General features: G+C 32.2%; 1 protein-coding gene across 3 annotated transcripts in view; it reads left to right on the top strand.

Moving 5' to 3' along the window:
• The first annotated feature begins 508 nt into the window (after nucleotides 1-508).
• Nucleotides 509-15,000, top strand: part of LOC147021019 (uncharacterized) — a 49,979-nt gene continuing 35,487 nt past the window's right edge. Inside the window, exons 1-2 of one of the 3 annotated variants that reach the window (XM_085893618.1) lie at nucleotides 509-750; nucleotides 1,137-2,262. In XM_085893618.1, the coding sequence (XP_085749744.1) occupies nucleotides 658-750; nucleotides 1,137-2,183 (1,140 nt within the window). In that variant the 5' untranslated portion in view covers nucleotides 509-657 and the 3' untranslated portion in view covers nucleotides 2,184-2,262. Of the gene's footprint in view, nucleotides 751-907; nucleotides 1,042-1,136; nucleotides 2,263-15,000 lie in introns of those variants that run through there. The other 2 variants (XM_085893617.1, XM_085893616.1) reach the window with 2 other exon arrangements.

Below are 15,000 nucleotides of genomic sequence, written 5' to 3'. Positions count from 1 at the left end.
CATATTGTTTCGCTCACTCATTGAACCTATAAAGATTTGTTCATTCTCAAATTCCTTCAATAGTTTAATTTACTCTGCACAATAATCCCCATCTAAAATATTGACAAACAAAACATTTGAATCTTTATATTTTTTAAGATACCCCTTTTGTGCCATTACGAAATGATAAACTTCTCTTAATGCTCTTGTTTGACAACCTCCTGAGCCACAGGTTATTTTTTGTTTTGCCCCGCCCACTTTTCTTTAAGCCCCGCCCACTTTTGCTAAGCCCCGCCCACTTTCCGCAAGGCATTCAATAAGCCACGCCCACTTTCCTCTAAGCCCCGCCCACTTTTCTTTGAGCCCCGCCCACTTTTGCTAAGCCCCGCCCACTTTTCATGAGGTATTTTTTCTAAGCCACGCCCACTTTTCCTAAGCCCCGCCTACTTTTGCTAAGCCCCGCCTACTCTTACATCATTTCCAGTTCATCTCTGACTCACAAAGAAATCACGAGAAAATTCCAGCATGTTTCAGTTTCTATGGTTTCCATGTTATGAAATGGTTTCCAGCATGTTATGAAATTCCACCAGGGAATTTCCACAGGAAACCACACCCAACAGTCTTTCCCTATAAAAGCCTCAAGCCCAGGCTCCATTTTAAACATTTTTTTTGCTGGTGATGGTGTGCTGTGTGCTTGCCTGGAACTCTCTGACTTGTATGGAACTAAACCTTCAAGTTGATGAACTGGATTCAAACCTCTTATCTGTTGAGGTAAGATTTTTATTTTCCTATTTTCAAACTTTAATTGAAGCATACTCATTTAATAATTAAATAACTTAATTAATACATTATTATTTTCTCTCACAGGAAATTGTATCTGCAATACGAAATGAAAATACTGCTTTTGCTACAACTCGGGGTGAAATTGTTGGCTTGGTTGAAGACCTTATGAGCGAGCAAGACCTTGAGTGGGATGACTTTGGGGTTCCTTGGAACTCTCTGACTTGTATGGAACTAAACCTTCAAGTTGATGAACTGGATTCAAACCTCTTATCCATTGAGGTAAGATTTTATTTTCCTATTTTCAAACTCTGATTGAAGCATACTCATTTAATAATTAAATAACTTAATTAATACATTATTATTTTCTCTCACAGGAAATTGTATCTGAAATACAAAATGAAAATACTGCTTTTGCTACAACTTGGAGCGAAATTGTTGGCTTAGTTGAAGATCATATGAGCGACCAAGACCCACAGAATGAGTTCGTCCTTGATGATCCAACCAAAGAGTTATACCTTGGAGACCAGCAAAGTCCTGAAAAAGAGTTTTGCAACAATAGTACTCATTGTGAGTTATCAAGACAATACCCCCTGAACAAGTTATACCTTGATGAGCCAGAATACAAGTTTTACCTTGGAGACTCACAATTTTCAGACATTTTGAAAAATGGAGTTTTCCTTGATGATCCACAGTCATACTATGTGAGATCTATCACTGAAACCCATAAAAATTGGAAAAATGGAGATTTCCTTGATGATCCACAGTTATACTATGTGAGATCTATCACCGAAACCCATCAAAATTGGAAAAATGGAGATTTCCTTGATGATCCACAGTTATACTATGTGAGATCTATCACTGAAACCCATAAAAATTGGAAAAATGGAGATTTCCTTGATGATCCACAGTTATACTATGTGAGATCTATCACTGAAACCCATAAAAATTGGAAAAATGGAGATTTCCTTGATGATCCACAGTTATACTATGTGAGATCTATCACTGAAACCCACTATATTTCTGGAAATTGTGATTCTACCTTGGAGTCTTGGATAGATGGTTATATTTTTGGAGACTTGAAATGTGGGTTCTGGCTTGATAACTCACAATGTGATACATATCTTGGAAACTCAACAGGAATGTGGTTGTACCTTGGAGACTTGGAAAGTTGGGTTTATTTTGAAGACTTGAAATGCTACCACTCTTTGGGATCTAAACCTATCAAGAAAATTCTTACTCCCTCTTTCTACGTCATCAAACCTGAAAGCCTTAAAAGACAGAATTGGAAGAAGAGAAAAAAACATAAAAAATATACATTATTCGTTCTGGGAAGAAAGTGCAGGCTTACTCCCCCTTTCTACGTCATCAAACCTGAAAGCCTTAAAAGACAGAATTGGAAGAAGAGAAAAAAAAAAACGTAAAAAATATATATAGGTGGAAATCTCATTTTGAAAAAGACATTGTGTTGGGTGAGGATTGAGTTGGGGTTGAGATTTTGAATGTGAGGGTTGGGGTTGAGATTTTGAATATGAGGGTTGGGACACACACACACACACACACACACACACACACACACACACACACACACACACACACACACACACACACACACACACACACACACACACACACACACACACACACCAACAAACAAAAGTTAAGCCTTGATTATTCAGTTGAGGATTCTGTGTTTGGGGTTCACAGATCGAAGAACATCCCCCTTGCCACACATTATATACTGTAATACACCTCGGACTTGTCCCTCTTGTGTCCACAAAGGTGTATAGTAGGAGGGAGTGAAGGGACAACCCATTGCTCCCATGAGTATTATCTGCTTAGTTTTGTCTTTTGTAATTCCTGTGAATAAAATGAACCTAAAATCTCTTCCCCTTCCAAATCATATATTTTATAAGTCCAAGGAACTGTATCTATTACATCAACAATTTTAAAAAGTTCTTTCGTCCATCGTTCAGTAAAACCCTTTTCAAAATGAGATTTCCACCTATATATTCTTACGATATCACCAACTTTGAACTTAGGTTTTCTGACATTAATCTCTTTTTCATATTTTAATTTTGTAAATGTTTCTGATGGCTTCATATTCGTTGACGTGTGAATCGTGTCATTATACTTATCCACAATATCCTGAATAAAAGATGACCATTGTTGTGAACCGAGTTGTGTGAATTTTTTATATAGTCTCTCTTTTAAGGTACGATTAAAACGTTCAACAACAACTGCCTTCCCTTCATTAAAGGTACTGTATAATGTAATACTGTTATTTTTTAGAAAATTCATAAATGTCTTGTTATAAAACTCTCTACCCTCATCAGTCCACAATTTTTTAGGTTTTCTCTTACTTTTATTAAATATCTGTTGAAAAGCTAACATAAGAGTATTACCTGTTTTGTTTTTTAAAGGGACAACCCACGCATATCTACTCCTCAAATCAATAACGGTTAAAGCATACTTGTACCCCTTATCATTATTGAGTTCAATCAAATCAGCAGACCAGATATAATCTACTTCCTTGGAATAAACTTTCCTTCTCTGAAACTTTGTGAATATTGGTTTATGTAATTCATCAGCTAATTGCTCTTCAATCTTAATGACATCATTAGAGCTTACAAATTTTTTGAATTTCCAAGTCCAAGTTTCAATTTCGCACTGATCATCTTCTTCACAATGAACCGATCAACTTTTTCTCTCAAGGTTGGATTTTGTATCAGAGACAAATTATACAACATTTCTCTATCGGCTTCATGTTTTTCTTCCAACGTTGTGGTATTCCCATAATCAATATCGTGTCTCATGCACACTTCATCAACTCTATTGATTGGTTTACTCCAGGATTTAGGATTGTCTGCCTCATCTAATCTTTTATCCAAGTTTGTGCCTGGACCACAGAAAGAATACCCTGGTAGATGTAATTCCCCTGGTATTCCAGTAGTTGTAAATTTACTTCCTGATAAAAACTTTTGTATATCTCCTCCGAGTTTGTGTTTGGAGATAAATTGATTTTTTTTTGAACCACACACCGAACATATACCTTTTTGTATAACCCTGTTATTTTTACTTTTAATATATGAAATATTTTTAGTGTTAGTTTTCTTTTTACATTTGAGACAATAACTCATTTATTTATGAGAAAAATTCCTGCAGAGTGCAAAAACCTTTTTAGTTTCCAACATACACATTTGAATCTTAATTTTTAAAACATAAAGAATCCTTAGAAATGCCTTCACTCTCTCCTTCATTTATTTAAGAAAAAAAAATGAAAAACTTGAATTAAAATGAATATCTTGCCGATGACAATAGTCTTGTAGAAAATATTGCAAATAGACTTGTCAATTCTTTGTTTTCCTCCTCGGTGGGTTGAGTTATTTTCTGTAATACCCTTAATCTTTTTTGAATCTCACTGGTTTCCATATTTTCATATTTATTTAGTCTCGCTCTTTCCTTCCTCTCTCTCTCTTCTCTCTTCTCCCTTTCCTCCCTCTCTCTCTTCTCTCTCTTCTCTCTTTCCTCCCTCTCTCTCTTCTCTCTTTCCTCCCTCTCTCTGTTCTCTCTTTCCTCCCTCTCTCTCTTCTCTCTTTCCTCCCTCTCTCTCTTCTCCTTTTCCTCCTTCTCTTTCTTCTCCCTCTCCTCCTCTCTCTTCTCCTTTTCCTCCTTCTCTCTCGTCAACTCCTTCCTCGTCCCTTACTATCCTTGAATCGCTTCCACCCCATAGAATATTATACATATATTCATCAGGATTTCTTGTTATTCCTGTATCCAAAATAATTTATTTACAACAGGAAACCAATAAAATTTCTTTTGAATTTCGAAAAGAGTCTTACCTTTTCTTAACTTTATAATTTTTTCATTATTTAACATTCTAATTAAATCTAAAGTTGTCGGTTTATCAACATCAGCATAATGCCAATCTTTTATTGAAAATACCTCATTCTTATGTTGTAGAACATATTTAGTAAAATACCGAATACCCTTTTCTTGAAGGTATGCTTGGACACAGAAATGATAATTTTCTTGAAGCCTTCTTGCTGTCATTTATGTATTAGAAATATATGTTAGAATAATATTATGGCACGAAACACCTCCCCATCTTCCCATAGTTAAATCATTTTGTATTTCCTTACTTATTATATATAATCCTGTTTTTTCTGTTTTCATGAGATAAACAAGGGCAAAACAATTATTATATTTACCCTTATTAAATTCTTTTATTTGTTGTTTACTAATCATGGACCCACAAAACTCATTCTCGATACCAAGTGGATAATATTGTTCCAGGTCTTCGAGGTTAATTTTAAATGACCAATTATACCCTAAATCATTCATATCATACCCCCATTGTTCTATTCTCATACAAACGATACGCCCTTCTTTATAAAAATTTATTTTAATTCGAACTGTGAATTCTGTATGACCTGGAGATAATATCAACACTTCTGTATCTTTGGAATACACAGCCGTTTTATTTAAGGATATATATTGTGATAAATCGCTTAATCTCACCAAGTCATTCGCGTCAGTCGGGCTTGGATAATTTTTTAATTTAAAAGCATTTTTCATGTTAATATTTTTGGTTATATTATATTTATGTCGTTCAGCCTGTGCCTTTGTGTAATAATTTGATAAATCAATATCCAGTTCTTCAGATACACCAAAGATAGAACCATCTTTACCAACATAAGTCATTTATATTAGATTAAAAATAATATCATAAAATTTTTTATTTTTGTTGAGTTGAAATAACACATATAGACATAATTGACCACAACACTTGGAATTTAATTCTTGGACTTGAAATGTTTGATAAACACCATTCTGTAAGAATTTTATGACTTCAACAGGTGGTGGAAGACCAAAACTATCAAAATAATATTTGTCTTGACCATTAAAAATACAAACCCAATGAGAACCGTTCCCATTATTATCTTCTAAGTTCATAATAATATTCTTTGTATGTTTCGGCACATTTGTTAATTCATCTCTCATACAAATAACCACATTATGAATTTTTAATTTCTTACAATATTTGACAGGTTGTAAATTTGATGTTGTATTCTTTCCAAATTCTTTAAACCACTCATCAATGCTCATTTATTTATTGGAAAGATATAATCCATTACCTCTTTTCGTTAATTTTACACCTGCTTGTGCTATCGAAGAAAGCATATCTCCAACTAATAATCTCGCTTTATCAGGCAGACCTTCAAGTTTTTCAGCAAAATCTACAATTACACCACTTCTACGAATTTGTTTCTCCAACTCTTTGTTATGTCTTTCCAATTCTTTTTGAGCCTGGAGTTGAGCCTTCCTTTCGTTGGCAGTTTTCACCGCTGTTGAAATACCACCCGTCAATGCTCCAACCGCACTTAAACCAGCAAATAAAGGAATTAGAAATGGGAGAAATCCTCCACTCGTCTCTCTTATTGAATATTTTTTCAACATTGGTTTTGTCATTTTAATTTTAAGTGAGCCAGCGTCATTCAAGATTTTAACCTGTTCTCTTGTGAGAAAAACATCAATTCTTACTGCTCCTTTTCTCGGAATTGTATTAACGTTAATCGTACAAGGCTTTTGATTTTGAACACAAGATGATAGTTTATGAAGATTGATTTGATTAACATATACCCCAGTTGGTACTTTGCCACTCATTTATTTAACAAAAAATTATGTGAGACTAATCATCACACCATTATCTGTATTAATCTGCAATTCTGTTTCTTCCAAAAGCAAACAATATGCATCAACTTCTTCACTCTCTCCTCTTTCAATGTATAGGGAAGTATCCACTCAATAAGACTTTATAGTTTCCTATTGAGCGCTCAGGTCAAACGCATAGATTGTATACAAACTTTTAAATGCTGTCATATCAAAATAGGTTCTTTATTTCCATTACTTTCACACACCTTTTGGTAAGACTTGTATGCTTCAGCAAAATCATTTTTTTCCCAATTAATTTCCAATCTATCTCGTGGATAAAATGTTCCATCTGGAGAAACGCGAAGTTGTTTCACCTTAGCATTATCACTCAATGCATTATTCTTATCAGTCGCAGTATCACCATCTGGCTTTTTAAAAATGATCCACAGGTATCGTGGCTTTCCTTCCAGAACACCCAAATTCCACGTGTAAGTAGTTTGATTGAGTTTAACGTGTTGACATCTTCTTTTGAGGTATGATACACTGAGTGGTTTCTTTGAGTTAAGTCTTCTATTCAACATCTCTTCTGTTTTAAGATTAGGAGTATATTCACTGATATACCAACTCATTTCCTCAATTACAAATTTATTCTGATCACCAAAAGCATTACCAACACCAAAAAGCAATCTATTTTCATTATCATTCCTTTGTAGTTGAAATCTAATTTTAAGACCATACAGAACTTTATCATGATCACAAAATCCAAATATACCTTAAAGAGGAACTGCCACAGTAAAACTATTGACTGCTTTTGTATCATCATTATACGCTCCTTTCCTTTGAGTATATCCAGGGTCTGTGTTTGTTCCAGTTGACGTATTAGGAATAAAACCTTCGACAGACCCCTTTCCCATTCTATCACTGAATGTATAGAGTGTAAATTTCATCATTTCAGATACAGCAGAGACATAATCAACCGCTTCAACTTCTTGTGTTCCAATATACAAACGCACACTATCAAACATTTTCCAAAAGAAATCATTTACGAGTGCAGCATTTGTGTTATTCCCAGCCTTAGTGAATTTAAATTTACACAACAAGAAACTTTCGGATAGATTCAAATAGGTTTGTTGATTATTTATTTCAAAACTTTTTGTACCATTCGTATTCCAGTCTGTTCCAGTTATTGCATTTACCTTGAAGTAATCTTCTTTTTTAGTGGAGTTTGAGATAATAATAGTATCATCCAAATCATAGATACTATCAATTGCTTCCATTCTTGTATTTATTGAGGAAAAAAGATGTTAAAACTTTTGAAACCCTGATCCAAGTATTCGAATTATTTTCTGTCGTTCTTGGGGGGACAACTGAGTTTTGCCTTTCTTAATTTCTTTTATTGCTTGTAATTTATGAGATTCCTTCTGGGCATCTTTTATGCTCTTTACAGCACCTGCTACATTTCCCACAGCAGAAGCAGTTGAACCAATTAGATCTTTATGTTTAAGAATAGTTGAACCAATACCCATTAGAGCATCAATTATCCCATCTCCTCTAAATTGATGTCCAACACCCCTTTGTCTCTTAGGTTTATAGTATCCTCTACCAAGATACATACCTTCACCCTTGTAGTATGGGGAAAGGAACATCCCATCCCCTGTAATTATTTTATATTTTCCCAACTCGTGTTTCCTCACAATAACCATCGTATTTATTTATTGGAAAACTTCACGTAGGTAAATTCTGATGGATATGACTTCTCCATTAAAAGAAATCATACGATTATCTTGGTCGGTTATCCTAAAATTTACTCTGTGTATGGTTTTTCCTGACACAGGGAGATAAACCAAATTTTTGGGTTCCATATTGAATTTATAACCAATTGGGGTTGAGTATGCGCTGAATGAAAATATTGTATTTGTTTTTATTCCATCATTATAAGCACCATCAATCAAATCACAGTGAATTAACACCGAATTTATTCCTGAGGATATTTGAATGACATTATCACTGTAAAACGTCCCATTAGTTTCAATCTTTTTTGAGGAGAAACCCAAAAACTCTCTAAATGAATTATCAATTGCGAAATCAACCTTGAAATCAATCAACTTTAATCGTTGATTTTGAAGTATGTTTTTGAATGTCTATAACAATATTTTTTGGTTCATCAACCTGTTCTTTCATAAGACGAGCAATTTCGGAAGATATTTGAGAAATCTCATATGCTCCGGGTGAGACTTTTATCGTTTTGTATCCACTTCCGGGATTATAACTAAACTTGTCATTTTTATCAGTTATATTAAATAAGGTATTATAAGTTTCCATGGACAATAAAGATGCCTCATATTCTTTTGTTGGGTCAAGTTGTATTGGGTATGGGAATGAAGATGTGTGGTCGCTTGTTGTGAAATTAAAACTCAGGATTGTGCTTCTCATCTTATTTAATACGAGATAAAATGTCTTTATATTGAGATTTATTAATTATTTTCATGTTCATCAACTGGTCTAAAATGGCTGATGCTTCATTAAAACATTTGTTATTTCCAGCCTTCTTACTACCTAACAACAATAAGTCTATTAACTAATTGCGATGGGTCATTTGAAAGAAAACTAATACCTGAACCAAGGATACTTCAAGCCTGAATAATGTGTTTCTCCTTCTCATTTTTCCTACTTTTACCAGAAATACTAACCCTATAATTTAGAGTGTTCAGCAGATCAATATATACTCTATCATCATTATTTTTCATATCCAATGGTTTATCAATATACTTTGATTCATCCCTCACAGTTGAACCTTGTCTTCCATCTTTTGTGAGAAGAAACATTAATCTCGGAGTTAGTTTAACAGGGGGTTGAGCAGAACCCAAGAACCTTAATTCATCATTAAATATCAATACCTTTTCTTGAACAAGATGAAATATTGCTGGTTGTTCTGTTGGAATGAGTCCTGCTTTGGTTTTTTAATCCGCTGAATATTCATTGTTTTGAAGAGCATTCACAATATAATCAGGGGGTCGATTAATCTCTTCCAGTTGTTGAAATAAACCTTTATCATCATATTCTAATTCTCCCAAATGCTCTAATTCTTCCCAGTGATTTGATCAAAATCTTTTAACATTTGAAGTTTTTTAGGAGTATATTCTACTGTGGGAACTGTGGAAACATCTTTCATTATTTCTTGGGAAGTTTTTAAAAGTGGTTTCAAAAATTTCTCTTGTTTTCTTTCAAATGCTTCTTCGCCCGTTAATTTTTGTCTGCGTTTCTTCTTTATGTCTTCCTGTTGTTTTACAACTTTTGAAACCAACTCTTGATGTTCCTTAAATCTTCTTGCTCTTTCTTTTGCATCCATTTATTTATTGGAAAATATCATTTAATGAATTGTAAAGATCAACAGGGAAATTTTCCTTTTCTTCATCATTCAAGTAGATGTGTTCAAATAAATCCTTTTCTTTAAATATTTCATCAAATTCTTTATTAACATTAATGCGAGTTGCAATTTCTTCTTCACTAATACTTGCATCTCTGCTTTTCATACGTTTGCGTTGAGTTTCTTTATCAACATCAAAATCGAATGATAAAATCTTCACTCTGCTCAGATGTTTAATAATTTGTCTCGTTCCTTCTGGATGAGTTTCTAATATCCCAAGACCACCAGATTTTAGTTTCCTTAACTCACTCTTACAATGTGAATATTTTGTTGTACCAAAAGAAACCTCCTCAAATATTTGACCTTCATTCCTCAATCGCATATGTTCCTCCACTGAAATATAGTGATAATCTTCACCTTTTACTTCTCCAGGTCTTATTGCTCTAGTTGTTGTTGATACAATGCGTATCACGGGGTGTTTTTTAAGTAAATTTACAATATTCTCATTTGTACTACACAAGAACCTTGATTTATGAAAGTTTTTTCCAGAAGCAGATTTACCCACAAGATTTAAAATAATAGTTGTCATTTATAGATGTAATTGTTTATAAAACAAAAAATATATCCCTTAATATCTCATCTTGTTTCACAACAATATATTTATATTTTTCAGTCGTGTGCTTCATGTAATCCTCAAATTTCTTTTTACTACATAATGTAGAACAATTATCTCTCCAAAAATTATTGATATCTATTGAACTTAACTTGAATAAAATAAAAGTATTAGCATTGTTTCTGATGGAACGACGAGGAAGTTGAAAGTACGATTGATTAAGATAAATACAATTACAAGAAGAATGTCTCCCTCTTGTGTAGTTGCTGCCCATTACCGTTTGGTTTCTCTCATTAACACAATCATCAAAGATAACGAGGTTCTTTTTTGATTTATCCAAATCTTGGGAAGACGGTATATCATCCGTATTATCACTAAGAATACAAGTTATCGGATTTGATTTCTTTTTACATCTCTGTGTATCACAAAATAGTTGAATTATATCTTCAATGTTATAATCATTTAGGTTTTTTTGAAGTTTAAATAAACCGATTATATCTTCTTTTTGAAGACCAGCATTAAAACCTTGTGAGAGTAGTTGATACTCTGGTTGAAAACTCGACTTTGTGAAGATTATTAAATTATCATAATCTAAAAAGTTGGGAGTGAGGAGCATCTTTTAAAGTAAGCAGGTTTTTCCACATCCACTTGAACCAACTATGAGACATCTTAATGAATTTGGGATATTTTTATGGTTGTTAAATTTTATCTTATTTTCCCAAATGGGTAAAAAATCATTCATTTATATATTTGGAAAACAGGTTATTTAATTTATTATTGGCTTTTTTAGAAACTATATTTTATCCTAAGTTCAGGTTTAATTTCAAAATAATCCATTATTTTATTTATGCAATATCTTGTGTTGATATTTCCCTGAAAATCACATCCATGAATAATATATAACAACAATCCTTTGAACATTTCTCGAATACGTTCAGTTTCTTCCCTTGTAAGGAAAGGTGTGTTATCACCCTCATACTTTACATTCATTTCTCTAATCAATCTTGTAAAGTAATTCATTTTTTGTGTAAATCTAAAGAAATTATTTTCCTTTTTATATTTTTGATTATCATTAATTGGAAGATAATCACAGAATATACATTGTTTATAGGCTTTTGACTCTGTGCTTAATCCCCGTCTTTCACACGCAGGACAATTCTCAAATTTGTCATATGGAGAATCAGGAAAGTCTAGCATATTTATAAAGTAAAACTTTACTTAAACTGAAATTCATCGATACTTTCAGTTGTATATTGACTCATATTTAATAATATTACCATCGATATCGATATACTTTTTTTCATTACCAGATTCAACGACAACATTTTTATATTAAAGGTAATTTTAAAATGATCGTTAACTACTATTGAACGAAATGTCATTTCACCTGATATATTAACATCCTTTATTTCATCAGGATTTACAACTTTAGGGTTGTTGAAAAAAAATACAAATTTCTCCTTCCATATTACAGATGGTCTTATCTTTTCTTTCGAAAGCTTCATCCATAAGGTTTTTGTTTTTTGATACTTTTTCTTGTTTCATTGCTTTTTCTAGTTTTGAATATATTACCAGAAGGAGAGGAGAAACTTTTGTTCGAGATACTTTAATTGATGTTCTTCCAGGTATACTAAAAGCCCTTCCACTGAATGAAATTTAAGAACTCATCATATCCACCATAATTGTTTTTGTCCAACAGTTGTTATATTTATCTTTGTTCAATTTTACATCCTTGACATATTTCTCAGTATCTTTAACAAATGAAGAGATTGATTGAAACTTGTCTTTTGTGCCTTGAAACATTGTATTTATTAAGTGAAAAAGTTGGAGGATAAAATGGTTTTAAGCACAGATTCACCTGTAAAATAAACGAAATTTTCATCAAGAAAATTTTAGTTTAAGCAAAGATTTATCATATAAATATGGTGAATACAACATACTGCGATGTTTGTAATCACGAATATAAACATGATAGAAAACACCTCCGAACCAACAAACACACATTTAATCTATTTCATAAAATATCTCCTCTTGAGTTGGAAAGAAAACATTGTGATATCTGTTCAAAGGATGTTTTGAAGAGAAGTTATAATAGACATCTTCAATCACAAAAACACAAGAAAAATGAGTTTAAAGTAAAGGGAGACTATTACATTGAAAACACTAATGGGGCATTTAAAGGGCATATAAAAATAAGGATTTTTCAATTTGGAGAACCCGGTCCATCATCAATAGCTGAATCAATTGAAATAGTGAAACCTGATGTTGAAAGTTATTAAAAAGACATGAAAAGAAATGAAAACTTTAAAGTTTTATCTGGGAGTGAAAATGAATATGAAAAGACAAGATGAAGAAGAAACTCCTTATATGAGAACAGATCTTCATTTTATAACATCATTTCAAGATTTTTTGAATCGTGGGGTTTATGAAGAACTATCAAAACAAGAGGAGGATGTTGATAATACAGTGGTCGGAAGTGGATTCAATATTTAAAAACTCATCTTTTTAGATATACACATTCTAAAATCAAACCCTCTTAAAGCTTCTTGTTATATTGAATTACCAAAAGAAATAAAACTAAAGAAGGCAGTTGTTAATATTAAGAACAATGATAATAAATGTTTTCTCTGGTCTGTTCTTGCTCACTTTCATCCACCAAAATGTAATTCAGAAAGAGTAAAACAATATTTGAAATATGAGAATACCTTGGACATTAAAGATTTTAAATTCCCAATGCCACTAACAGATATTCTCAAATTTGAGAAAAAGAATAATCTTTCCATTAATGTGTATGGATTAATGGATACAAACAAAGTTCAAATATTAAAAATTTCAAACTATAAAAATGAAGAAACACACATTGATCTTTTATATTTTAGAATTGGAAATAATTCACATTACACATACATCAAAAATTTATCAAGATTAATATCTTCTCAGGTATTCAGAACAGCAAACAAAATATATCCTTGCAAGCGATGTCTTAATTCATTTCATACAAAAGAACGATTAGAACAACATTCAAAATATTGTAGTAATCATAAATCAGCTGTAATTACAATGCATAAACCTGGTGAAAAGATTTCTTTTGAAGATTATAATAAATCTATCATGCACCCATTTGTGATATATGCCGATTTTGAGTGTATCCTTAAAAAGATAAATACTGCTTCTCCTAATCCAAAAGAATCATATCCAAATAAATATCAAAAACATATTCCTTGTGGTTTCTGTTATTATATCAAATCATCTGTTGGAGAAAAGTATAACAAACTTGAACATTATAGTGGAAAAAAGCTTCACAAGAGTTTGTAAAACGATTAGAAAAGGATTGTATAAGACTCACTAAATAAATGAAGGAAACAAATGAACCGATGAAATTAACCAAAGAAGAAAAATTAGAATCTCGAAAGAACAATATCTGTCATATTTGTGAGGGGGAAATTAAGGAGTCTAAAGTTAGGGATCATTGTCATCTTACTGGTAAATATCGAGGTCCCGCTCATTCCTGTTGTAATCTTAATTATAAATTACCTTCTTTTATTCCAGTCTTTCTTCACAACAGCGCCAACTGTGATACACATCTATTTATAAATGAACTTTCAAAAACACCAGGGAATATTTCTGCCATAACAAACACAAGTCAAAAGTATATTTCATTTACAAAAATGATATTCACAAAACCTTTAACTCGTATTAGGTTTCTAGATTCTTACAAGTTTATGGGAACAGCACTTGCCTACCTCGCATCAAATCTAAGCTCCACGGACTCTTTTCCAAATCTTAATTCATTCTTTCCAAAAGAGGAAATTCTCACTAAAGAGGAAATTCAGATTAAAGAGAGAATTCAAAGATAAGAGGAAATTCGAATTAATGAGGAAATTAATGAAGAAATTCTAACTGAAGATGAAATTCTAATTATAAAGAAAATTCGAACAATGAATGAAATTCTAACTAAAGAGGAAATTCTGATTAAAGATGAAATTCTGATTAAAGAAGGAATTCTCACGAGAGAGGAAATTCAAACAAGGAATGAAATTCAAAGTAAAGAGAAAATTCTTACAAGTAAGGGAATTTATCCTTATGATTATATGGATTCATTTATGAGATTTAAAGAAACACAACTTCCTTCAAAAGAAAGTTTCTATAATAACCTTTATGAAGAAGAGATAAGTGATAAGGAATATAAACACGCACAAGAAATATGGAAAATATTTAAGATAAAGAATCTTGGAGAATATCATGATTTATATCTAAATACAGATGTTTTATTGTTTGCTGATGTGTTTGAAGCTTTTAGATCACTCTGTCATAATAAAAATTGTTATGGATTCGATCCTGCCCACTATTTCACAGCTCCTGGTTTAGCTTGGAGTGCAATGTTGAAAATGACAAAACAAGATATAGATTTAATCAGTGATGTTGATATGCTTTTGATGATTGAGAAGTCCAAGAGAGGTGGAATATCACAAGTATGTTCAAAAAGATATGCTAAAGCAAATAATAAATATCTTCCAAATTATGATAGTGAAAAAGATAGTAATTATTTGATGTATTTTGATGCTAATAATTTGTATGGATGGGCAATGTCTCAATCTCTGCCTTA

This window comes from Eptatretus burgeri, chromosome 8 (genome assembly GCF_056783735.1).
Source record: "Eptatretus burgeri isolate ZD-2024b chromosome 8, Ebu_testis_v1, whole genome shotgun sequence".
Taxonomy (NCBI): Eukaryota; Metazoa; Chordata; class Myxini; order Myxiniformes; family Myxinidae; genus Eptatretus; species Eptatretus burgeri.
Note: the sequence above shows the minus strand (reverse complement) of the source record. Positions and strands in the feature narration are given on the sequence as shown.